General features: G+C 40.6%; 1 protein-coding gene across 1 annotated transcript; it reads right to left on the reverse strand.

The window, feature by feature from the left end:
• Window positions 1-95: 95 nt before the first annotated feature.
• gfra1b (gdnf family receptor alpha 1b) lies at window positions 96-27,426 on the reverse strand. Its single transcript, XM_034106947.1, has 10 exons — window positions 26,913-27,426; window positions 26,304-26,612; window positions 25,518-25,601; window positions 16,538-16,716; window positions 9,700-9,872; window positions 8,962-9,071; window positions 7,414-7,548; window positions 6,202-6,404; window positions 2,222-2,269; window positions 96-1,724 (listed from the first exon to the last, which is right to left on the reverse strand). Exons 1-10 carry the CDS (start codon window positions 26,950-26,952, stop codon window positions 1,584-1,586), a joined length of 1,422 nt encoding a protein of 473 aa, XP_033962838.1. The 5' UTR covers window positions 26,953-27,426; the 3' UTR covers window positions 96-1,583.
• Between the last annotated feature and the right edge of the window lie 415 nt (window positions 27,427-27,841).

Raw genomic sequence — 27,841 nt, forward strand, 5'->3', positions numbered from 1 at the left:
ATGCTAAAAATACAGAACTAACATTGGGGTAAAGGAATATTACGAGGCAAAAACACGATGTATCGTTTGCAGTTGATCGTAGAAACCAGCACGAGTCATTGTTCACCATTTTTATTTCAGATTTTCAATGTTTCAAATGGTCATGAAGACTTCTTGTACATAAAAGTGGCCTCCTTTATGAGATGTCTTCAAGTGTACGCTGGTAATATCTATAGGTCAGATACACAGTTGTATTTTTGGACCAAAACATTACAAATACATTTGAAATCTAAAAAGAGGTGCATCATTACAGGCTTTAATGTATGTGATTTGAACACTCGTATTTTTAGAAATGGCAAGAAACAAGTTTTCATCATCATTATGTTGTACATTCTTTGAATGATAAAAAAGAGTTTCCCTGTTTATAATAATTATGTATTCATCTTGGCTTTAATCTTTTGGCATTTGCTCTAGTGGATATGTACACATTGTTATTAAAAAAACAAGCTTAGTTCCTTATACTGTTCAACAGGACGTTATGAAAAATCAAATGAAATGGAGGCAGTGTGAAGAATATTGATCAATATCAGAACATATGTACTTTCATTAGAACAGAAGCATGACATTACTTTGTTTTATCCATTTAAATCACTTTTGTAAGTCTGTATGTTCTTGTTGGTGTTACAGATAGTTTGCTATTCCTCGAGGAAAAAGTACTGTTTAAGATAACGATATGCTCTTTGCATCTAAAACATCACACAACAGTCATATCTGTAACCACGTGATTAAAGAACCCCATCACATTTTTTAAATCATAGCTACACTGGGTAATGCTGAGAGGCCTCAGTCTCCAGATACTAACATAGACTCTCCAAAAACATTACAGACGATATGTAACAAGCTGACGGCAGCACACTGTAATTGAGTGTACACTTTATGCATGTACAAAATGTTCTTTAAGAGACGATGTGATTAAACCACAAACCACCGTGACAATCAAATAACTCTACAAAACAAATCTATACCTAGTACCGAACATGTAGAAGAGAAGCTGTTTGCGTTCTTCATACCTTGAGAATACTCTGACAAAATGTTACGCTGTTGATTTAGTTAGCATGTGTTATGAATCGTGTTCCATACGTTGTGTCTATGACGTGTGTTAGTTGTCCCTTGTGACATTTATATATCAGCACAACACCTAGTGTCCCTGCTGTTGAACTAAAGCAGTTTACTGACTGCACGAATGAAAGCACAGTTATGCAGACGATGATCCGCTTTATCCCGAAAACACTCCTCCGCACGTTGGCCGTCCATTCAGTCAAATGAAGTGACACTACGCACGTGCTCATCAGATCACAGGGTTTAGCTCCAAAAGAGTGAGTCTTCCTCAGTGTGAATGTGATTCTTGAAGGACCCGGATTGCCCCTGTGGAAGGCAAGTGAGACTGATTTCAGCATCGTGGACTCCTCGGATATAATCCTCAGTTTTCTAGGTTTGTAGCGCTCTTAGTTCCATTTCAAGAAAAATGCAGGTGTCACACTTAGGCAAATGTCTAAATCAAAATGAGTTGAATCTGATGAGTGTTGATCCGAAGTCCTCAGATCTTACAAAAGTTGGAAACCTTTGAGCCGTATTAAAGCGACGGTTAGTGCGAGGAGCACACTTGAGGGCTTTGAGAAGGTGAAGTCTGCCGCCGCGCTGCGAGCGTTGGCCTTGGAGCCAGCGGACTCATCCAGCTGACGGTTCTGAGGGAAGAGAGCATCGTTTTGAGGTTAGGTTGAGTAGAACGATATCTAAAAATATATGTTTTTCCTTCACTATGAAATCTACTACAACGATAGCACCATTTCTGATAATGTTGGGTTTGAAATTCAGAGTCAGAGTTATTTGTTTTTACATTTTAGATATCTTTTAGTTAATCTGTGCATACTGTATGAAGACCTGATGAATTACAACGGCAAAGCAATTATCTGCCTTTTTGTTTAATCGTCAGTTATGTGTGGATGGTTGAACACGGATCAGATTCTTTGTGTTTCTGCATTTGTCAGCTTTTTAATGTAAAAAAAACATGTCGAGTTTTGCTAGAGACATTTGGACTGTGAGAAGCATATTTTTGGTCTTTTAATAACAACATTTAAAGTATCTTATGATATCAGAATGCTCACAACAATAATTTGCCTTACAAATATGTAGTTCAACACTGAAATAATGAATTGAATAGATTGTATAAAACGATACTCACCACACATTGAGCCGTATCCACCGTTAGATTCAACACCAGTTGTTGGGCCTGGAAGGAAAGAAATAAGTAACAGAAACATCGATTTTCATTTTTCGTTTGCCTGTATTTTAAGATCGCAGTCTGGCTGCAAAGATGCTCTGAAGCAAACGGCAGACTTTCTCTTAGCCAGTGTCAGCGTAGTGGAGTGAACAAACTGTCTCTGTCTGGAGGTTGCTAAAGGAAGGGCATCGACTTTGAAGTAAAACAAGGATGAGCAAAAATCATTACTGCATCAACAACAATAAGATGTATGATAATGCTTTCAGTGCCCACCAATTCCCATGGTTTAGACCTACATGCACCTCTTTCTATAATCCTCCTCCTCGGGCAGGAGATTCCAGTTGTTTGTGTAAAAGTGTGTGTGTGTGTGTGTGTGTGTGTGTGTGTGTGTGTGTGTGTGTGTGTGTGTGTGTGTGTGTGTGTGTGTGTGTGAGATCCCCAACTCAAGGTTATGACAGTTTAATACATTTAAAACTTTTCCTCAAACCTTTTCAGCCACACCCAAAAATACCCACACACATTGTGTACACACTCAAACAAACACACACACACTCATAGATACAGATGAAGAACTGAAAATGATAAAGTGACTCCATGGTGGTTTGGGGACATTATAAACAGTCCATGCGTTGGTTTTTAAGTAGAAAGAATTCTATGAACCCGAGAGGAGTGATTCATTGCTCTATATGAGGTCTTTTCTCCCGGAGGATGTGTTTTTCTTTCACTGAAGATAAATCATATTATCGCTATTAAAAGCCAACATGATATATTGTCTCCCTTATGTGATATCATCTCATTTAAAAATATAGCCCAATAGTATTTATCAGAAGAGGATAAAAGAGGTCTGAAGTGTTGGTGAAGCCAAACAGTTCCTTTGAAGCACATTTATATGGATGTCATGTCAAATGAGTAAGATCCAAGAATAAAATGTGAGTCTAGTGTAAACAAGCTCGATGCCGCAGTTAGCTGTTTTAAAGCTTGCGATCATATCACACAATGTTCCTCAACAGATGGATTTGTCCCAGGAGTCTAAGATGTTAAAATGAGATGTATTTTTCTTTACATTTTGAATTGGGAGCAGTCGTTGAAAGAACTCTCAGTGGTGCTTGAAATGTGGAAACGTGATCTGCTGAGAAAGATATGCAATACGATCAGTATGTTACTTAATGGTCATTTTGCCGACTACTGTCTCCAAGGTCAAACATGTACTTTTGATTTGTTGGGTCAGAGCAACACAGTTCTCAAAATGATGCTCAAATTAGCTTTTTTTTTAATAGTTGTGTGTCTAGTTCTAGTAATCGGTATTGGCATTTACATTTTTCAAGCATGAACAGATAAGAGTGTAACAGAAATGTCAGAAAACATGCACCTACAAATCAAGAAAAGCGGTACACCTACACTACTGATACTTTTTTCTTTTAATGTTTCTTTTATTATCTTTTCCTAATGACTGTTTTTAAATGCCATTTTCTTAATGTCTTTCATTTTTGTAAAGCACTTTGAATTGCTTTGTGTTGAAAGGTGCGTTTTATCCTATATATACAGTCTATGGTTTTATCCCACTAAAATGGTCCTTATGTCCTCTACAGTGGACGTACTGTAAAATACAAAAATAAAAATCAATACAAAGTCTAAATTGCAAGATGTTTTTTAACCAAATAGGTAGGAAATCACGAGAAAAAGGAAATTGGAAGACACTGTTTTTATAAAGGATATAAATAAACTTGCCTTGCCTATACAATAAAATGGTTTCCCTGCACAAACACACACACGCACACACACGCACACGCACACACACACACACACACACACACACACACACACACACACACACACACACACACACACACACACACACACACACACACACACACACACACACACACACACACACACACACACACACACACACACACACACACACACACACACACACACACACACACACACACACACACACACACACACACATGCATGCACACGCTACCCCTGTGGGCCATTTGTGATGTTACTCTGGCAACAAATTAGCTTTGACATGACAGCTTGGGAGACTCTGACTCCGCTCTGACGTCTCATTTTTCTGCCCAGGGGGGGGGGGGGGGGGGATTCTGTGCCTTCATAGACCCCGATCCATGGAGCCAGACGACTGACGCGCAGACACAAAGCTCTGAATAGATCTCCCCTGATATCAATTTAGAGTCAGGCACTTTAGCTCAGAAGTTTGGAGAGGTTTCTGATGCCTTTTTAAATGCACAAGGACAGAAAGGAAATATCAAAATCCTTTGTTGTTGTGGTAAATGTTTTCATCTTATTTTTCCTTAACATGGCACTGTCCTATTGTAGGCTTCAGCCATACAAAGAGAAACTCACTACAAACGAATGACTTCATAAGGATTAATATTTTTAATGATAATACCAGTAATACAAGTAGCTGTACTTTTTGTTTTTCAGCATGGAAATCCTTAGAAGACTAATACAGTTTCTCCATTGAAGAGATTAGTGGAGGTAAATTGACTGAGAAATTGAAAAGTTCTATTATGAATTTCCATACACTGATATGTTTGTTTTGTCTGTAAGCATAACATCAAAAATAATTTACTCCTTGGATTAGATTTGCATCAAAATGTTGCGTGTTTCTTTAGATTAGTTTGCGCTTTCTCCAAAACTGTTGTTGTGACTTTAAAATCTAATAAAAACTGATGCAGTTTCCATATCTTCTACTCGTCTTTTTTTTAAGACACACAGATTTAATGGTTAAATCAGGCCCGGTTCCAGAACAAAATGACTCAGGGTGCATCTGAGATTAGAGAGGGTGCAGTGGTAAAGTGCTATTTTTATAAGTGGGGAGTGGACCTAACACCCTCTAGGGGGGTCCTCACCTCCTCTAGGGGGGTCCTCACCTCCTCTAGGAGGGTCCTCGCCTCCTCTGGGGGGGTCTGGGGGCATTAAATATTGAAGTAAAAAGCATCAATCTGGTGCACTTTGAGAGCAACATGAAGAGATCTATGGATCTATGTGCTCTTTGCTTGATTCATGCCTTCCCTTTTCACGTAGCCTATAAGAGCATGGCGCCAGTTGTTGCAGCCAGTTGTGGTGAAGGCATCTGACTTACTTGAACCAAAATGTCTACATGCAGAAGATGGCATCTTTTTCACATGAATATTCCAGCCAATCTCTGTTTTGAAACCATGAGCTGCAAAATGAGCGCCTTACCCCACTGTACAGACGAGTTGGGTACTTTTTAAAATACCTGGGCAGGCTCTGTTTTGCCGAGGTCCTCTGGCACTTGCGGGCCGCCGAGGGGTGGCGGTGTTTGGGGCAACGAAGACGGCTGCTCCGCCTTCGTGGGCGAGGCGGGCAAAGCCGAGTCGGGCGTTAGTGTCCACGACAGTGGCCGCGGGTAACGTAATGTCCCCATGATCTGAACTGTTATTACCTGCAGTAGATGCAGTGTTACTGCTGGCGATAAGGGCTGGTTGTTTTAACCATGTTCAGATGTCCATCACTGACTGCTGTGTAAGCACCTTGCAGATGATGAACGCGCAGCGGCACAGCTCACGCACACCTGACATAATAATAACGTTACTTACCGTTTAAATTGACCAAATAAATGCAGCAAATGCAACCACAATTACAATTTATTTTATTTCAACTAAATTATTTTTCTTATTATTATTATTATTATTATTATTATTATTATTATTATTATTATTATTATTATTATTATTATTATTATTATTATATATGTAATATTTTTCACTTATAATTTTTTTTTTTTTTTCACTTTTCATTTTTCAAATGAGGGTGCATAACGACTCAACTGAGGGTGCAATGCACCCCCGTAGAACCGGGCCTGGGTTAAATTAAATATAACATTTAAAAAAAAGTTACATCCTATATTTGAAAACACTTTTTAAACTCTCCTCTTTAAATCACTTCACCTGTAAGGTCCCACAGATGTTGTATAATGAGTCGTCACCGAGGTCCAGTTTGTTCATGTCGCTCAGTGAATCCAGCCCGTTACCGGTTCGATCCTTCCCCCCCCGCCGGGTGATGCTAGGCTCCAGCGCAGTGGGCTGGATCGGGGGTTGGGGTTGCCAAACTCCAACATCAGTGCCATTACCAAATGCCTGGATGGCATTACCTGTAAGAACAGTGTATTAATGAATGGCCTACTTGATCCTTTTCTGAATGTATGTACTATTATAGGGCGGCTGTGGCTAAGTGGATAGAGTGCTGGACTTCGAATCAGGGGCTAGCAAGTTTGAGTCCCACTGCAGTCAGCATGTCGTTGTGTCCCTGGGCAAGACACTTCACCCCAAATTGCTCCTGTGGGGATTGTCCACAGTACTGAATGTATGAAGTTGCTTTGTATAAAATCGTCTAACATGTAATGTAATATTCTGTTTAAAACTAAATGGAATGTGACTGGAAAGCAAAATAAACCATCTGTTTTCAAACATGAGTTAATATGCACCCAATGTCATTACTTCTGTTATAAAAACATGTAATACTTTAAGTATTATCTAACAAAATGCCTTCTGAACCTCCATTTAATAACAAATTATGCGCATCTTATAAGTTAGCAGATGCTTTAGAAATAAGAGCAAATGCCATGGCCCTGAATATTTTGTCCATGTTCAGCTTAAATAAATGATAATTGTGTAGGAGAAGAAATCACTTGACCTTTCTCAAGAGATCCTTTTTAAAAGCAGCGTCCGCCTTTTAATATTTATGATTCACAAAAAATGTACTTCATCCCTGCTTGAATTAAGAAAACGTGTAAAATAAAAGGTTGTAATGCAATTTCGATTTGATATTTATTCTAAGATACCTTTGCACCAGCACATTTGTGTTTCGTTGTATAGTAATAACGTATTGGGAATGAGTTATTGTAAAAGCAATTTAGGACATTGCCATTCAATTAATATTGCTCTTCTATATACCCTTATGATTTGGAGCCTGAATGAGAAAAAAAACTGTTAAAAGATATTTCTTGTTACACTCAAAGTAACACACATTGTATTGAAAGTGAGAACAAAGATCATCATACAACTCCAGGTTGTATTCATCATCTCCTAGTCTTTAATTACAAATAGAAAATGGTCAATCTGGCATTCTGTGGTGAATAAAAGCACAAGGTTTGAACTCACGTAGGCATCTGTTGTTGGTGAAATACTCAGAGAATTTGTCACAGTCTGGCTTGCTGTTCCCGCTGCTGCTGCAGTCACACCAGGGTGACAGGGTGATGCCAAGAAATCGCACATAATTGGGTGTCATCACTGTACCTGCAGCATAAAGGAGGACAAAACTACTTTGAGTCTTTGAAACTGTAGTCCCACTCTCACAGTTGAAACCCTCGATAACGGGACTCTTTTGGTTTCTATATTCAGGTCAGCCAATGAGAGTGAGATATTCAATATTACAGGGTGCCTTTATCTCCATTCTCCCCTTTGCCTTTTCACTGACGTAACGACCTGCTGCATCGTGATTATAAGCCTCCATGACTTGTAAAGTATACGCATTATATATGCCAGGGCCTGTTCAACAACATGCAAAATATTCAAGTGTTTTTAAAACGTTTTCAAGGTTGCCTTCCACCTATTGGAGTCGACCGTTGTGACCGAACTGGGACACACGTACTTCAAGTTAAATGAAACAATCTTTGGCCAATTTTGTCATCTTGATGTAACTGAAAAAGAGGACAATTTGCCTTTTTTTTATTACAGTAAGCATGGGTTGAGTAGGCTCTTAGTTATTAGCTGTGCAAGTACATGCACATTTCTGTGAGTGGTGAAGCCAGGGGGCCCAATTAGAGGGTGTAACTTGTGTGGAGTGCAATATGAATGGTGTAGATTAAAATGTCCGCCTGTTGAGTTTGCAATTGGTCACTGTTTCCCTGTGTTTAAATCTCATTACTAAAACTCAGCGTTGTTCCTTTTCTACATAATGGAACCCGCTGATGGCAGAGAGGCTGGACAAAAGGAAATAATCACTACTACTGGTGCCTCAATCTCCACTGAAGAATACATTAAGTTATTGGGCTTGCTGGTTAACATCTGAAAGTCATCTGTTACACAGCTTTGTATTATTATACATGCCTACAGAGAAAGATTCGCAGTTCCTGTGTAATCTTTGATAAAGCGCTATCTGTAGGCTGCACGTCATGTGACATTCGTTCATGGTTTGATTTATATTTTCATATCCTTTCTCCTATATTTTATTAAAATGACATTTGTACCTAAGTCTATTCTTCTATTCTTTCAAAAGTGCTGTTTGGGAAGTTGAATTATTGAACTGTTTGAACAAGGCCATAGCTGCACAGTGACTGTCATGGTAAAATATCACCACCATTGTTTTTAGCTTAAAGAACTAGCACTAACACATATTATGTGCAGCTCTTTTGAAAGAACAATCAACATTCTACTCTTGGGGTTCTGCTGTCTTTTGGCTTCAGAAAAACAGAATCCAATTAAAGCTTTTTACATCACCTCTAATCATGCTTCTCATTAAAAAATATTGTCCGGCAAATAATTGATTTCAAAAACGACCTTGCAACATGTTAATCTGAATGGATGTCACACTGTTGAGTAATATCAGGGGCACAGAACAAAGGGCATCAGTAGTCCAGCTTTAGGTCCTGTTACCAGTCTTATCTACACAATTCTGAGGCCAATTTTCAAATGCTTTAGAGAACTTACCAATTAGACCCGAGTAAGACAGCAGACAGTCGGCGTAGCTCTCCCTCAGACAGCCCGATATGGAGTGAGCTTCTGGCTGACAGTTACTGATAAAGTCTGCCAGCCTTGACCTAAAAACATAACAAATTAAAGATGCTTATTTCCTCATTCTGCATCAGATATAAGCTTAACTTGTTGTTAAATACCAACTATGTGCAATATATATATATATATATATCTATATATATATATATGCCGTTAATAACTGTGCAATATATATATACCTGGCTGCTACATCTTCAGAACTGTTACAGGATGTGTATTTTGTAAATTGTGTAATCTTTAAAAAAGAATTAAAAAAAAAAAAATGTATACATGCTTTTTAATAATAATAATAATAATAATAATAATAATAATAATAATAATAATAATAGTAATAGATTACATTTGTATAGTGCCTTTCAAGGGACCCAAGGCCGCTTTACATGGTGAACAAACAAACAAGGCAAATAATAAAGTAAAAAGTTAAATAAATAGCAGTAGGAGTGGAAGTAGGGGGACTGTGTTCTTAGTTAACATTAAGCTGTCTTTAGCTCTTTTCCGCTGTAACAAATGTATATGTCCCCTCTGTGGGACAAATAAAGTATTTTGCCACATTTATAATGTTCAATAATAAGTCATAACAAAAACCGACACTATTGTGAAGAACGTTAGACTGCATAAGAGTGAAGATGAAGCCCATTAAGCGTCACTTTGTACCTGCAGATGTAGTTGGTCTTGCATGAGTTCTGCAGAGACAGACAGTTGGGTTTGTCTTTGTCCTCGTAGGAACAAACGGGGACAATGGTTTGCCGTCGGCGTTCTGCACATGCAGTCTGATCCCCCGATGGACAGGCGCAAAACAGCATCCCATAGCTGTATTTAGATGGGACCTTTTTATGGAAATAAAACATAGAAAATGTCCATTGATGTTTTAAAAAACATATTTTAATTCCAATGCCACTACCACCTACAGTAGTTGAGGAACTTACCATATCCAGTTAATAAATACTTTTATAGTTAAAGGTCCCCGATTACACTGTTTTTCATCAATATATTATAGGTCTCAGATATATACAAAACATGTCTCTGAAGTGTTTGGCTCAACATACCAAACTGATCGTGCATTGCAGCGTCCCATAATCCCCTCTGTTTCAGCCCTGTTTCAGAAGGGCTGATTCTCTGACTGTTACTTTAGATGAAAATAAGGAGCCACACCCAACGCCGCTCTGAGAGATATTTGCTTAAAAAGAACCCAATGGTGCTCTAGGACAGGGGTTCCCAAAGTGGGGGTCACGAGATGATTAAAAAAAAAAAAGATATAAATAATATAATTTTTTTAAATTATTATCCAGTGTTTCCCACATAATTTGATTCTATTTTTAGGGGCACCGCACCCCCCCGCCCCACCATGCAAATGAGCCATAATCTAATCAAATATGCGCATATTTTAATACATTTCAGGAACACAATTCTGAACATCGGATAAAGTCAGGTTAGAAATTCTTGTTTCATTTGTAGTCATATTAGAATCTGAAGTTTTTACAGGGATTTTGGATATCTCTTTTTATCTCTCCATAAATCAGAAAATACTGTCAACAGTCCTAAAATATCAATGATCATTTGGTTTTTGTCTAACATTGCTTCGTGCAAGTGACAATTGTTGTCGGCTTCTATGTGAATGTTTTTTTCGCTGTTCTTTTGCCATTTTTTGCCAGATTTAAAGGGGACCTATCATGCAAAATGCACTTTTGTACGTCTTTTATACATGAATATGTGTCCCTGGTGTTCCAGGGAGCTCACCAAGTGTCAGAAAATACAACCCTCTCTATTTTCCTCCATACCCAAATCTCTAAAAAAGGGGCTGCAACGGATCTGATACAGACTTATCCAGATTTGAACACTGTCAGGACGGTGGCGCTACGGCTATTGGTCAATTCTCCACCTATCAGGGGAATGAGAGGTTGGGCCACGGCCGGCCATTGCTGCTCAAAAGCGCTGGAGACGCTATAGTACATATGTCAGGCCTGTAAGTGGCGCTGTAGTCTGCCACAAAAGCAGTGAAGAAGACTTCCCTTGCATGGTTAATTCAGTGTACTCCTTGACCTGGTTGCTACACCTCCTTGGACGCAGAAACCGCTGTAAGTAATAATCTTGTTTAATTAGACTTCTCTATTTCAGTTATTCTACTCTGTATAATTGTTCTGTAGTTGTTGTAGCTAAAAGGGCACTTTTGAGAGAATTTAAATCTCAGATCTGACCACGTGAAACTGTCACTGCGTCCAGTTTCTGTCTGGGCTGCATTTAAATCCGCACCCCTCTGCGTTGATTGTGCGTGACGTGTAGAAACAGCTGGAGAAACCAGTTCTCAGCTGACAAAGCAGTTAAATAGCGGTCTCAAAAACTGGTTAATTCAGTGTACTCCTTGACCTGGTTGCTACACCTCCTTGGATGCAGAAACTGCTGTAAGTAATAATCTTGTTTAATTAGACTTCTCTATTTCAGTTATTCTACTCTGTATAATTGTTCTGTAGTTGTTGTAGCTAAAAGGGCACTTTTGAGAGAATTTAAATCTCAGATCTGACCACGTGAAACTGTCACTGCGTCCAGTTTCTGTCTGGGCTGCATTTAAATCCGCACCCCTCTGCGTTGTCGCCCATCAGCTGTAGAGAGTTAACTAACTAGAGGGGCGTGGCACCTTAGCTGTGAGAACTCAGCAATCAGGCGTCCATTTAGGCAGCTGTTTCTTGAGCGTCAGCGGCAGCGTCAGACAGCCGAAGACATTGGAGTCACGAGGGTGGCAAATAGGAGGCAAATCCTACTCTAATTTGAGCTAAGTATCACTGGTGTCTTATTCTTATTTTTCTTTTGTTTAGCTTTCTAGCCCCTCATGCTATAATCATGTGTATTTTCTCCATTCCTGTTCATGTGTCTTCTCGCAATTATCACTGGCCCCGTGTATCTCCTAATCGCTATAACCGGCCCGCTCTCGTCTATCCCACATGCTCCACTGAGATCCAGCACCTAGTTTCAGGCGGCCTGTGGAACTGCCAGTCAGCTGTTCCTAAGGCTGACTTCATCTCTGGCTACGCCTCCCTGCAGTCTCTGGATTTCCTTGCTCTCACTGAGACGTGGATTACTCCATCCAACACATCCACCCCAGCAGCTCTCTCCACAGCATATTCCTTCTCCCATACACCCAGACCCACTGGTAGAGGAGGTGGCACTGGTCTCCTGCTCTCTCCCAAATGGAGCTTTTCCCTCTTCAAGCTACCTAACTTCACTCCTTCCACCTTTGAATTCCATGCCGTCACTGTGACCCATCCTATACAACTGACCATTGTTGTTCTCTACCGTCCACCAGGAGCCTTGGGGGACTTCTTGGATGAATTAGATCATCTCCTCTCACACATCCCTGAAACTGGCCCTCCCGCTGTACTTCTCGGAGACTTCAACCTCCAGACGGGGAAGATAGACGAACTAACATCTCTGTTAACCACCTTTGCTTTCTCACTGTCTCCGTCCCCACCGACTCATAAAGCTGGCAATGTCCTTGATCTCATATTCTCAAGGAACTGCACTACTTCTAACCTCTCTGTAAACCCGCTCCACACCTCCGATCACTTCTTCATTTCATTCTCTTTACCCCTTTCCAAACATAACAAACTAATCTCTTCTCATCCTGCACTTGTCCGCCGTAACCTCTGTTCCCTCTCCCCCTCTACCTTTGCCTCCTCGGTGCTCTCAGCTCTCCCTTCCTCTGACTCGTTCCAACTCCTGCCTCCAAACTCTGCTGCAGAAACTCTCCTCTCTACTCTCTCATCCTCTCTGGACTCTCTCTGTCCTCTCACATCTCGGCAGGCTCGTCAGTCCCCTCCTGCTCCCTGGCTAAATGACGCACTGCGTGCTAATAGAACCGTCCTTAGGGCAGCAGAGCGGAAATGGTGGAAATCCAAACACCGTGACGACCTCCTAACCTATCAGGCTCTCCTCTCCTCTTTCTCTGCTTCCATCTCTCAGACAAAAAGCACTTTCTTTCAAGATAAGATCCAATCTTCCTATTCCAATCCTAAAAAACTATTTTCCATCTTCTCCACCCTCTTGGACCCCCCCAAAGCCCCTTCCCCCTCCTCCCTTCTGTCAAGCGACTTTGTTAACCACTTTGAAAAAAAGGTTTACGACATTCGCTCTTCTTTTTCTGACTCACCCCTACTCACCGCCGGATCACCTGAGCCACCTTCAACCGGCACACTAACCTCCTTTTCCCCTCTCTCTCCAAGTGAGGTTCTTACCCTCATTACCTCTGCCCGCCCCACCACCTGTCCTCTGGACCCTATCCCTTCAAACCTCCTTCAGACTATCGCTCCTGATATTCTACCGTTTCTCACCCATTTCATCAACACTTCTCTAACTTCTGGTCACTTTCCAAACAGTCTCAAGGAGGCGAGAGTAAACCCTCTCCTGAAGAAACCCACTCTCAACCCGTCTGATGTTATAAACTACAGGCCTGTCTCTCTCCTCCCGTTCCTGTCTAAAACACTTGAACGCGCTGTCTTTAAACAACTCTCCTGTTATCTCCATCAGAACAACCTTCTGGATCCGCACCAGTCTGGTTTCAAGGCAGGTCACTCCACAGAAACTGCTCTCATTGCTGTCACTGAGGAACTGCACACTGCTAAAGCAGCCTCCCTCTCCTCTGTCCTCATCCTGTTGGACCTGTCTGCTGCATTCGACACGGTGAACCATCAGATCCTCCTTCGCACCCTCCAAGAACTTGGAGTTTCAGGCTCTGCACTTTCCCTCCTCACCTCATACCTCAAAGACCGCACCTACAGGGTTACTTGGAGAGGGTCTGAGTCCGACCCTTGTCAATTAACTACAGGGGTCCCTCAGGGCTCTGTTCTTGGTCCTCTCCTCTTCTCCCTGTACACAAACTCGCTCGGATCTGTCATTATCCCGCATGGTTTTTCATACCACTGCTACGCTGACGACACCCAATTAATTCTGTCCTTTCCCCGCTCAGAGACCCAGGTCGTCGCACGCATCTCTGCTTGTTTAGCTGACATCTCTCAGTGGATGTCCGCTCATCATCTCAAGCTCAACCTTGACAAAACTGAAGTGCTTTTCCTTCCGGGAAAAGATTGTCCCTCTCTTGACCTAACTATCAACATCGGCCCCTCTGTTGTTTCCCCGACTCAGACTGCAAGGAATCTGGGTGTTATCCTAGATAACAACCTGTCGTTTACTGCAAACATCGCTGCTACAACCCGCTGCTGCAGATACACGCTTTTCAACATCAGGAAGATACGCCCACAGCTGACCCAGAAATCGACGCAGGTTCTGGTCCAGGCTCTCGTCACCTCACGCCTAGACTACTGCAACTCCCTCCTGGCTGGTCTACCTGCATGTGCCATCCGACCTCTGCAGCTCATCCAGAATGCAGCGGCTCGTCTGGTCTTCAACCTTCCAAAATTTTCCCACACCACGCCGCTCCTCCGCTCCCTCCACTGGCTTCCGGTAACTGCTAGAATCCACTTCAAGACACTGGTACTTGCGTACCATGCTGCGAATGGATCTGGCCCTTCCTACATCCAGGACATGGTTAAACCGTACACCCCAGCACGTGCTCTACGTTCTGCATCAGCCAAACGGCTCGCTGCACCCTCGCTGCGAGGGGGACCCAAGTTCCCATCAGCAAAAACACGTGGGTTTGCTATCCTGGCTCCAAAATGGTGGAATGAGCTCCCCATTGAAATCAGGACCGCAGAAAGCGTACACACCTTCCGGCGCAGACTGAAAACTCATCTCTTTCGACTCCACTTCGAGCGATAGAATGACTAACAAAGAACTGCTAACAGAGCACTTATATACTAATAAAGGACTGGCTTAGCCAGTTGAGCAGCACTTGAAACGATTGGCTCTTTGAAACCTGATGTTCTTATATGATTCTGTTTTCCTCAAGGTTGTGTCTTCCTGGTCGAATGTACTTATTGTAAGTCGCTTTGGATAAAAGCGTCAGCTAAATGCAATGTAATGTAATGTAATGGTTGCCATGGTTGCCCTTCTGTTTGTTCTCTGCTGTGGCTCTTTTTCTCCCTCCCCGAGGCAAGCGTTTGCGCCTCCTGCTTTAAAACAAATGGATAATGACTCTATATAATCATATGTAAGGGATAATGTGCAGCGTTCACATTCATGCCGATCTAGATCCCTCCGCTTCGCGTCGGGCTCCTGATCAGCCTGTCGGTGTTCTTTTCCCCATAATGACCGCGTTGCTGCACATTATCCCGCTTATTACATGGCCACATTCTCAACAAAGTAACGACATGACTCCCAATATTAATTTAAATGCTTTTATGGATTTAGAAAATGATTTTATTGATTTAAAAAATAGTTGTATTGATTTAAATTGACTTGCATCCGCTAAGAAAAATGGTCCGTTGTTACTGTTTGAACTAAAGTAGCAACGTCAGGAACTACTTCGATAGTGTTTTTGAGGAGCTTTTTGATTACAGATTTGAAAACATCGTTGCTTGCTTTAAAGGTAGCACAATTCATTATGTCAAACCTTGGAAAGTATCTAGATATCCCTGCCCTAATGCCAAAGTAACTGCCAACTCCCCTCTCCTGCAGGGGGGCGTGGTCAGTTGCACAGAATCAGCCCCCTGCAAAAACAGGGCTGGAAAGAGCAAATGGAGCGAAATGAGGCATGGCTAAAATGCAGGATCTGTTTGGTATTTTGAAAAAATATATATATTTATATACTTTATATAGGTATGGCCCTACAATATATGTTTCAAATATAGCACGATAGGTCCACTTTAAATTCTCCAGCGAAAGCTAAACCAAGAAGTGTTTTAGCACACCACGTGACGCAACAAATCACGTTGTCAGAAATTGACACCAGCCAATGAGATTTAGTTTTTTGGTTTAAGACCCCTTTGTACTTTCACGATTGGTTGCTGATACAAAGGAAATGACCATATTTGGATCCGATGAGATTGTGCAGGAGAGAGGGAGCTTTCCAACAATATCTCTGATGACATGGTACAAACAGCGGTCGCGGTACTTTACGTTACGTTAGAATGGTAACTTTTGGTGGATTTAGGAGAAACAGACGCAAATAGACAAACCATAGTAAAATAAACACCTAAATGTGTATTTGTACGTTTTCCTTCCAAAAGCGTGAAAGAAAACATGTTATGGAATGAAAATAGCACAAAATCTCAAAATTGACCAGTGCATGAAAAACGATGTTTTTGCCTGCCGTGTCTCACCTTAATGAGTGAGACACATCGGAGTTGAGGATCTGTGGGGTTTGTATGTCGATGTATGGGAAACACTGTTATTTGTATATTATTAATAATAACGTGTGCAAAAAATTATTTGGAATAATAGGTGACCTTTAAGTTCTGGTAAGTCACTGTGACTTTTTCAGAGCGATTGTATTCAAAGGTTTCAAAGAAAAACAAAGACATGTAGTTTTGATGTTGATTTTAGCAGCAACATCAAACGCACACAAAAGCAGAACATAGCGCTGAGAAATCACATGCCTAATTACCTTGTCGAAGAACTGTCGTAGGGCCTTTTGGCATTTGCGCTTGTTGCAGACCTCAGACACCGACACCCTGCTGGTGCACGGGGTGATGTAAGACGAGCGGTACTTCTTACATGTGTCATTCAGGTTACACGCCTTGGCAGCGTTCAGACAATTGTTCTGCTTTGTAGACGCAGGCTCCACTGAGGAAGAAGAGAAACACATCAATTCATATTTCATCATGTACGATTTATTGTACAGTTTCTCGCATCATAAAGGATTAGTGCTTCAAAGTGAATTATATGAGGGGATACAGTGCAGCCAACAGTGCAGCCAAGAGCTTTTCTAGTGAAAAAGAGAAAGAAATGCTCCACAAAGAAATACTGTTGTCCTGCAGGGCGATTTTTTAAAAGGGATATTCCACTCATAATCCATATTTTCAGCTTGTAAAAGTTCCATTACATCTGGATGTGACACTGACAGTTTATTTACATGATACCTGGTAACAATCTCCATTCCTCCAGTCATAAGACGGTATCTTTGAGGTGCATTGGAAAAAGGTATTGAGTAGATAACATTTACATATATTTAGCTACTATTGAATTATCCAAAATGATTGGAAGAGACTATTCATCTTAAAGTTATAACCAGAATAAATATTTACAGCATTTTCAAAAATGTCCCTCCAGATATATATATATATTTTCTATATTTTTTAACAAGTTCCTCATAATGTTATACTAGTATTGCATTACTGACAATTAAATAGAGCAACTGAGCCAGGTTGAACTCAGTCATGCTTGTATTTCCAAACATTATATAGCAATCTTTTAAAGGGGCTTCATTATGAATTATTGCACCAATTTGTTTCTCCAGTTGCTTCACATTTGTTGCAGTTGCTTTGTTACACGTCTGAACTCTCTGGGAAAAACAAAACAAACGTTCTACTGTACGTGAAAAAACCTGCCCAGACTGAGTGCATTTTCCCTGCTTCAAGGTAACGTAAAAGTCACCCATCTTTGCTTCCATCCCAGTTTGCCTGCCCTTCCATCACCTCACATTAAAAACGCTCCATGGCCCATACAGTATAATGACTCCCTCACATCTCATTTTTCTTATTTGTTGGTATAAAATCCTTCCTGCTCCAGCGGGTCCTGCACAGTAACTCAAACTGTATCCTCAGCCTTGACATGGAAGGGTGAATTCTGTAAGTCTGCCTTTTGAGGTGGAATTGAAGCTCACTGCACTCTTTCATGCACCGCAGAATGAGCCATGATTACATCTGAATACATTGTTGAACCTTGGGTTAATCACATATTGCAAAACCCATTACTTACATCTGACAAGTGCCTAGAGATGTGGGCTGTGATCCTTTAGTGGTTGTTTGTAGGTCCGGGGCCATAGGTGTGACAGTTCTACCTCAATTACAGTTACAAAGAGAGACATGCTCTCTCTGGTCTTAAAAACACACATTTGAAAAGTAACTACTTGTGGAAGACATAATTGTATACATCTAAGTATGTGGATGTAGAAGGCGGCCCGAGCTAAGTGTGAGTAAGAGGGTTGGAGCGGTAGGTCACAGTGTGACTCCATAAAGACGCAGCACCCCACGGCAGGAGAAAACCTTTTCTATCTGGAGCATTTTTGCATTTAATAAGCCAATTACGGGGTCAAATATTCTCAGTTTCAAGAGTACAATTCATATTTAAAGTCTCTAAGATCACATTGAAGTTATGACATTGTTGATATGGCAAAGTTCAAAAAATTACTTTTGTTGAAATCTCCCACAAAAGAATATTGAGAGCATTAATTTAGTAGTAGCACATTCTAGAAATGTGCTCAACACATGCTGGTCTATGAAGTTATTTAACACTGGTAATGAGTCTTAAAAACAGGGCTATGTTGGACATTATTATGTGTCTGTGCTTTGTTCTGTGCTGCTTGCACTGATTGCAATAGAAAAACACTCTTTCATTGTTTCTGTAATCCTCTCACTGTCTTAAAGTCTCGATGGTCATGTTTCTCTTTAAAATGCAGTGAGTGAAGCCTGACATTTAAAAAAACAAATCAACCACAAAGAGGTCATTTGTCAAAAATAATTATAACACGACTGTGCCAACATGTAAACCTAGAGTATACGTTATTAACTAACTAAACATTATTCTAGTTTCTTGTATAATAAATGTATTTACCTAGAAGTGCATTCCAAGAACTGTAATGCGATATGCCCCCCCTTAAATATAACATATCTTGTTCAAAGATCCATAGGCTTAAAGAAAAACAAATGTCACTTAGCCTTCTTGAGTTGCACCCCTGAGCAAGGCCACCATGCTGCCATTGATGTGGACCACAAACTAAACCAGAGTAGCAAACACTGGAATCTGACCCTTTGACCTCTAATTGGTTTATACAAAAGACCTTTTGAAGGACCGCCAGCATGGTAGGGTTAAATGTATATCTCAAAGAAGAGGTTAATTATGGTGTCCTGGGGGCGTGCGTTCACTAAAGTAAAGATATGAGAACCAAACTTTTCTATTATACAGCAGCCAAGAGTTACAGTGTCTGTAAGGCCCTCGATTATGAACGTTTAGCAGCGTATAACGTTTTTTATATTTAATTACAAACAACACTTCAAATGAGTGAGCTTAAGCATGTTCCAAAGCTTGATTGACACATGGCTCGCATCTTTGTTTAGCTTTTAAACATATGTATCAGGACTTTAGTACACTTTATACTAAAACAGCTGTTAGACAAAATAAGCACTTCATAATAAACAAACTAGGATTGTGCAATTAATGATTTCTTTATCGGGTAGTTGGATCATTGTTTGAGCTATAAAAAGTCAAAACTCACACTGGTGTACGAGCTGCAAATGATGCTAATTAAATGTATAAACAGGGCAGGTTTAGATGGATTATTATCACTTTGCACATGATATAAAAAGCACCAACTGAATTTCCTGAACTGATGCCACCATTCAACAAACTATAGAGGGGGTGAATTGGGTCTGACAATATCAACGTCGTCTTGTATTACTTACAGAAAAGAACTAATATACCACCTTTTGCCATCTAATGTTCTCTTTTGTCAGTCTTTGTATCTGTAACCTCAGCAGCCATGTATTATTGAGAACATGGCTTAAACTAACTTCACAGCCTGTATTCTCCTTTCCCACAGTGATGACACATTAATTTGCCAGTCATTATCTTAACTGCATGTTTCTCCAAGGATCCAATAAATCCATGTCGGAACCATTATGAGCGTCTGACTAATAGCATCATTTGTAGTTTGTAAAGAACCATTTTTGGTTTATTTATATTGGTTACAGTAATTGTGATATGAATCGGCTATCAGCGAAGAAATATTTATAATAATATATTTATAAATATTTATAATAATTCAAAAATGAGTTGAGTTGTACAAAATAACTGATAGGTGTGGCAGAAGCAGAAGCTGGTATTAAACCTCCTTTCTCTATATGGTTTAATTCCAAAGTAGCAGTTCTGGATGAAAGCGTTCTGAAAAGCAACTGCTCAAGCTTTTCTTTGTAATCCCAGAATATGTATAGGAACATGGTGTCATGGAATTTCCCTTTTTATCTGCGTCTGCCATGTAAATCCTCCTATATGTAATACAGATTATAGTAGAGTATTAGTGCGTCCAAACCTCCAGAGCCAGCTGTGTGTGTGGAGATCTGTAGGATAAGTGGATTTAAAGTCTTTCAATGGAGCCCACTTCATATGGTTGGTTAAAACTGATCAGCATTGTTGAGTCCTGTGGCTCACAACCATGTTAAAGAACAGGGCTGTGTATTTTAATAAATATATTTGTTAAGGTTTCTAATTGTATATTTCATAACTCGATCTAATTAGTTATTCATGTATTTTAAGTTAAGACATTTTATATAATAATTAGAAAAAGATCAATGCATTTTTGATTACATTGTCCTTTATTAACAGTTCTGTAACTGTATTTTTAACAGGGTCTAAATTAAGCATTGTGTTAAATGAAAAATTACTATTTCTGCCTCAATGAAAATATGTATTAGCCTTTCATTCCCTTTCTTATGCATTGTTTCCAAGTATCAAAAAGCTACCTTTTTATGCAGATTATTCATAATTATATATGGCGCATATTATTTTCCCATTGGTCTATTTTGAATGAAACGTTTCTGGCACCTGAATCCAGCTAAAGTATGTATATTTGCCATGTAATGTTTAAAAACTAAGTCCAAACCTTAAACATTTGATCTTTATTTACCTAAAAATGCCCTATCCCACAAACTGCAAGACAACTATATTGCTATATAGTCTTTGAATGCTGTCCAGATTAATGCCATAAAATCCTCCTTTACAATGTATCACTGCTTTATTTAATCCTTCTAAACCTATCCCTCCACTTAGCCCTCTTTGTCATCTCCCATAATGGAAAACAGCGATGGCCAGGGCGTATTCCTTCATGGCACCCTGCCTCCTATCAGGCTCCCTGCCAACACCGCTAAATCCACGCCAAAGTCTCAGTATTTATGACCAGACCCAAGACCCATTTATAAAGTGCACCCATGTAATTAGCAAAATCTCACTTAGTTCATACCGCACCAGCTATTCCTCCTTTTATTTCCATTTAATCCTCCAGGTAGTCATCCTATATTAATTCAAACGGAAGTGAAATACCTCCTGCATGTCTCAAGTGGGCCATATTCAGAATGATTCTAATAGAAGATAAGATTGTTTTAAGATGACTAGACACATAGCGCTGTTATGACTGCAGGATATCAGAGCAAGAGCACAAATCAATGCCTTGTGTTGTTCATAAAGTCAGTTATGAACTTGCTAAATAGGGGGGTCTTTTTTCTTCCCTTCTACTTTTAAGCATTGATAGTCATTAATGCATCAATCTGAGAGATGTAAGGAAAGCCTGAGGCACTGAGAGGATGTCACTGTCTATGTAAGGGAAAACATGCAGGCAGGGTGATTTGCATGGAGATGAAGGTCTCTAGCATAAATGCACATAGTATGAATGATTAAGTGTTTGTACATACGTGCTTGTGTGTGGGTGCAGGGTGTGGTTAGCTGTGCACGTCAAATACTTCCACGCCTCACCGAAAACATCATTTGCAGCCGACAGCGTTTTATTTTCTTATCTCAAAGTCATGATTAGCCCTTGCTTGCATATCTACTAGGATATGCATTTGACACAATATGCTTACTAATAAATAAGATAAAGTTTGCCACTGAATGCTTAAGTTGTACTATTTGATTACGCAGCATCTAAGTACATTTCAAACTTGTAATCCATAACTTGTGTCTATTATTGGGTTTGGAGCTCCCTCTGGTTAACTCAGTTGGAACAAATGGTGTTATTCTGCGGTCACAGAGGGGCAGAAGGAAAACAAAGTGTGGGAAAGGAAATGCCTTCAGATGATTCGCTGATATGGCTGAAAGCAGTCTTGTGTTTAAACTGGGATCAGCAGATTAAAAGACTGTCTTCTATACTCTGATGTTCAGCTGGAGCAGTTTGCTCATATTTACTTCATGGTCTGATCGGACCAATGGCAGAGGACAACGACAACGGAGGATGATTCTGTTGGTCCAGGCAACCACTGAATTATTCTGGAGATCATTGCAATGGAAAATCATCATGCCTGTCTTCATCTCTTGTTCACCGACTTGAATCTCTGTTGGACTACTGATGAGGATAGATTGGGAGGAGTGGGGAACGGTACTGGGGTCAGTGGTAAGGTCAGTACAGGTGAGTTAATCCTACAAGTAAACTGAGGATCTGGTTCGAGGGTTTAAAAAAAAAAAGTTTGTCACTCTAAAACGAAATGGGCTCCAATGTATGGTGGTATATCATCATCATAATAATAATAATAAATGATATTTATATAGCGCCTTTCAAGGGACCCAAGGTCGCTGTACATGGTGGACAAACAAAACAAACAGACAATCAACGGGCAAACCAAATAAATAAATAAAGGAAGCCGGGGGACCATGAGTGGCAGGAATGTATTAATAGGAATAGATTAGAAGTGGTTTGTCTGCACATACACATGGTATTAATTAAGGCCCTAAGACTGGTCTAAATTGACATATTCATATTAAAATAAGCGCCAATTTAGCTATTATTTCATTGTTAAAGGGAAGCAGTGAGAACAAAATGAGTTAATTCCCTTGCTTATTCTTAAATGTAGCATGTAAACTCCAAAGATTTTCCTTGGGATGTAATCTGCTCTTACATCAGTGGTGTCAGACTGGTTGAGGAAATGCACAGTCCGTTCATCTTGTCTCTTGGCGACGCTTGGTCAGGGTCCCGTGGCGTCCAGTTGTGACGCGCCGAGGCTCCTTCAGCTTCATAAACGGACGTAAAGAGCTTTCAACTGATTGCAATGTATTCCCATCGGCGGCGGTATTTGACGCTCAGGGAAGCACCGCATCCGTTTATGTCGGCAGCTCTTAAAGGCAATGTGAGCGTCCATTCCCATTGGATAACGGAGAATTGTACACCCGGAAGTAAGTATTATCCTTACTGTCGACTGATTTGACAGTGATGTCTCCACTACTCATCAACTCAAAAACACCCGATTACCTTTGTTAATTAAACGACATTGATAGATTTAAATTGTGTACAATGCTTTTGTGTTTTCCCCCTTCAATTCTGAGAAACAACTTGTTTTCTCTGAAATGTGGAGCGCCAAAGAGACTACACTACCCACAATCCCCAGCTATTGTTGTGACGACTAATTCATATATATTAAATATAATGATATATTTTTGTATATATTGCCTCAATGTATAGTAACAAACATTGATTTTCAGCTTGATTTTCTTCTACTGCATGCACACTGCGCATTGCCTGAGGCCTGGTTTAGTTGCAGAGAGGAATGAGGTCACTTATGGCAAATGGATTCCTGATATTCAACCCAATAGGTGGTTCATTTTTTCATATAGCCTTTGAGTTTTTACACAACTATACATTAAACTGGCTACTCGGCTGCATCTCAATTTATATTGCTGTATTAGTCCTGGACTGTGAGTGAAGAGCACGTTGAAGATTTTTTTAATATCCTAGAGATCAAGATCAAAACATTTCACATTTGTGTTTCATCTACAAAAAGCAAATGTGTTGTTCTTGTCCTCTAGTAACTCCTGTTTTGTTTTACTAGTACTCTCATTATCTGAAAGCCTTGTGAAACCACTCTTCCACTTTCAGTTTTGTTGCAATTCGTCTTAGTCTGGCATTGCTGTGGAGAAATCCGAATTCCAATAAATATATTTATTTACTCTGTGTTTGAAATACAGTTTGCCATTATGTCATCGCGTGTGGAGCAGGGCCACTTTGATACGCTAAGTGGATTCAATCACAGCGAGAGCCAGACGGAGAGAGGGAGCAGCAAAGAGGGAGAGGGAGAATCAAATGACCATTTTTTCCCCACTGGAATGGTAGCTGGCCGGGGGCAGCAGACGCCCTCCTGCAGCCAGAAAGCCAAACACTGACGAGAGCCAGAGTGCTGCACTTGTCACACACAGCTCTTGTTCTATCAGTGCCATTGAAGGCAGACAGATGGTTAATTGCTTCTCTGTGTGTGAAATCTAAATATGGACCTGCATATATATATAAGTCCAAATTGCACTCCTTTGACATTTGAAAACATCCACTATACCATACATTCGCAACAACAAACCGCAACATATCTGTTTGGCTTTTTCTGTTTTTTTCACAATCAACACATTAAGCTCTGCAAGCTCCTGGTGCTCGGACAACACAGGCTTTGCTCTAAAAGGTGTAATTAATTCAAAAATACCTCTTAAATGCTACTTCCAGTGTTATTACAGTGGAAAAAAATACAAACCCCTCATCATCGCTTTGAGAGCTGAAAGTGAAATATGCTAAATGACTCTGCTTTGTATACGGTGGGTCACAGTGGCAGATGAAAAGCTTTTGTGATAGATAATGGGTGTTGAAAGCTGCAGCCTGAAACCAGACGGCAACAGAAGAGTGGTTGTCAAATAGTGACAGATTTGCAGCAGTGAGGTGGTGATTTAAGCCGGGTTTAGAGTACAACTGAGAATTAATGGCTCTGTGTGTGCCGTGACTTAAAGGTCCCATGTCATGCTTTTCCGGTTATTACCCGTCCCCTTGTGTGTTATGAAGGTTTTTATGCATGTAAACGGTGTGCAGAGTCAAAACCCTTAAAGTACACCCTGTAGCGAGTAAAACTCTAACACAGAAAATACCTCCCCAAAACACCTCGTTGGAGAAACGTCATTGTTTACTTCCTGGGTATCGTGACGTAGGAATGGCCAGTAGCCGCGCCCAGAGCTATGACGCGATACGGTCATGCGGTACCCGGAACCAAATGGACCAATCCGTGGAGCCGTTACGTTACGTCCGCGGAGCCGTCACGTTAAGCCCCCACTGATTGGTCCAAATTGACCAATCCACGGACTTCCTCACACACACACTGGCAGCTCTGCTGATTTCTCCTCCCTGGCTGCAGGCTGATAACAGACAGTTGGGATCGCGGCGAAATTCTCTCTGCAGACCCATTCTCACAGCGTTTATCAACCTTTTTCTTACTCAATATCAAGCCACACTTATTGTTTTTACTTCGGCTGTGACTTTGTGTGTGCTCAGGGTGAGTTTGGCTGTGTTTGGCTGTCGCTAAACAAGGAAACCACACCTCCACGTAGCTCAGCGCGATTCACAACGTCCCGACCAATCAGAGCACACTGTGCTCACAGGGAGGGTGGGGGCTGGAGCTATTGGAGCTACAACGAGCCGTTAAAGGCAGAGAGTGAAATTCAGTGAACATGTAGTTTACAGAGATGCTGTATGAGAAACCAATGTGAGTTTGGAAAATTGCACAATATAAATCTATTCTAGTAGACCTCAACAATGGAATTATGATCAGTGGAAATGGCCATGACATGTGACCTTTAACTTTGCACAATGTCCAAATTAAAACCTGAGGAATGTTGGCGATGTAAAAGCAGCTTCTTACCTGCGATGATGGGGGCCAAGCGGAAAATATCTGAGAGACGGCTATTGACTGACTCATATGGAGAGTACTCCAGCAAATCATTACCTGCATGGGAGAGAAAACAACTGTCATCAATATGAGCTTGACTTGACATTGTGTGTATGCAAACATGTGGTGTGGGAGGATGGTATCTGATACACTTGAACATTTTGTCAATTACACTATGAATCCCTGTGAATCACTCATATTGACTTACGTGGTTGTTTTGTATATGAGTATACTGTTGTGTAATTGGACAATAGTTCTCATGAAGTAGTTTGATCTTGTTACAAGTACAATACTATATGAGATAATTGCTTACTGAAATCTGATTCATTCTGGGATTATTCAGTGTTATCAATCCGCAACTATTCTAACTTGACCGAAATACACGTTTTAAGCACTTTCTTTGAGTATAATCCACTTCTACTCTACTACATTTATTTCAAAAACAAATGTGGTGCTTTTTTGCTTCCCTGCCTTTATCTGAAAATGTCTTTGCAGTTCAATATTCCACATATAAAGTGAACAGTATGGAAAAAATGCATTATTGAAGATTAGACCAAGCAGTTGTTTTATAGATCCACCATTGCCAGATGCAGCAGTGGTAATTACCCAATATAAGCCTAATGCTTTTTACATAAAAAATGAAATGTTCTGATGTTATGACTGTACTTAATGGTTAATCTAAAAGGAAGACTTTAATAAGCTTAATACTTCTTCTACAACTTATAATTTAAAAGGTATATCTTATGAATCAGTGCATACCCTGTAAACTCTGATAAATGCTCCAGAAGATCCGGAGGCAGTTCTTCTCCTTCTTCATGCCTCTTCTACACCTGCAGTTGTTCAGCGTGCTCTGCCTCATCGCTTCTATGGCGGTGCGGCACTCGCCCTGCGCCTCGGAACCTTGCACCGCGCTGAAGTTGCTCTCCCTGCCCGCCACACACTGCCTCATGGTCCGGTACCGGGTGCTGCAGCTGTACTCCTTCAGACACTGCTCGCTGGCCTTTACGCAGTCCAAGCGCACGGGCCGGGAGGACGAGCTGCCGTCACCCTTCAAGGTGAACCCGGATTCTGGGAGCAGGAACAGATTTGTGATCCAGATGTGAACTAATATCTTAATTTGTTTCTATACACCAATAGGTAATCGATCAGTCAATTTACAATATTTACAAGAGAGTGGTTGACTATTTTGTCAGATGCACAATGAGCCTTAGACACACTTCCCTAACAATCAAAACAGATCATACGTTTGGCCATTTGGCTAGAAGTGCCCTATTCCAACTGTCTGCTGCGTGTTAAACTGTAAAGGAACAGGTGCAGTTTTAAAATATATTATAGCCAATATAATCAACAGAAGAAAGCGTAACTTACCCGGGAAGGACAAAATCATGACAAAAGTTATTAAAAACATTGCGCTTTTTGTAGTGGTTTTTAAAGAGGGGATTCAAATAAAAGTTGTCACACAGATCCGCTTTTCTTCGGGTTGTACATCATGTTAGTTCAGGTGATGATCCATCCGCTAGATCCAACAGTAAGAGTCAAAACTCTCCACCCGAGTCCACCAGCTAAAACCACATCGTGCAAAACTGTCGGACTTTTGGACGCGTGACACAGAGAGGCGCGCTGGTGGTGGACCATTTCCACTTCACTTCACTCCGCTCACATCAACTCCAACTCAGGCTGTCAGTGCGTTGGAGGAAAAAACTTTACACCCGCGACCGAAATAAATCACAATGAAACTCTAAACTAACTTAATAAAGGAATGCATTGAACTTTAAGTGTCCATAACTGCCCTCATTGGACTGTGTTTAAACGATACATCCTCTAAAAGCTGGAGAAATCCATCCCGTTCCGCAGGTGCAAAGACAAAACAACCCCGTTTGATCCGGACTGTCCTCCACTCTGATGAGAGAGAACTGAGAGGCTCGAGATGCAACGCGTGAGGGCGTGACGTCATGAGACTATGCGCACAATAACCTCAATAAACCCATTAACAGCCTTCATTTACATCAGCCTGCTAAAACACTCAAAACAAATTGATGGCAAGCAGCGACTATGTTACATATGTAGAACATTTCTGCTGGATCAAGTTCACTTATTAACACTGTGGAAATTCAACATTTATAATAGCCCATTATATATTTATGAAACCTGCAGGCCAGCACAACATGAGAACCTAACCGATTTATGTGATATATTTCCTACTTGAACAGCTAAATTGCAGCCATTTTTAAGTGTTTCAGTATCTCACTGAAGGCACTCTTCAGCCAATGTATTCCATGTATTAATAGGCTGCAGCA

Source organism: Pseudochaenichthys georgianus, chromosome 19 (genome assembly GCF_902827115.2).
Source record: "Pseudochaenichthys georgianus chromosome 19, fPseGeo1.2, whole genome shotgun sequence".
NCBI classification, from domain to species: Eukaryota; Metazoa; Chordata; class Actinopteri; order Perciformes; family Channichthyidae; genus Pseudochaenichthys; species Pseudochaenichthys georgianus.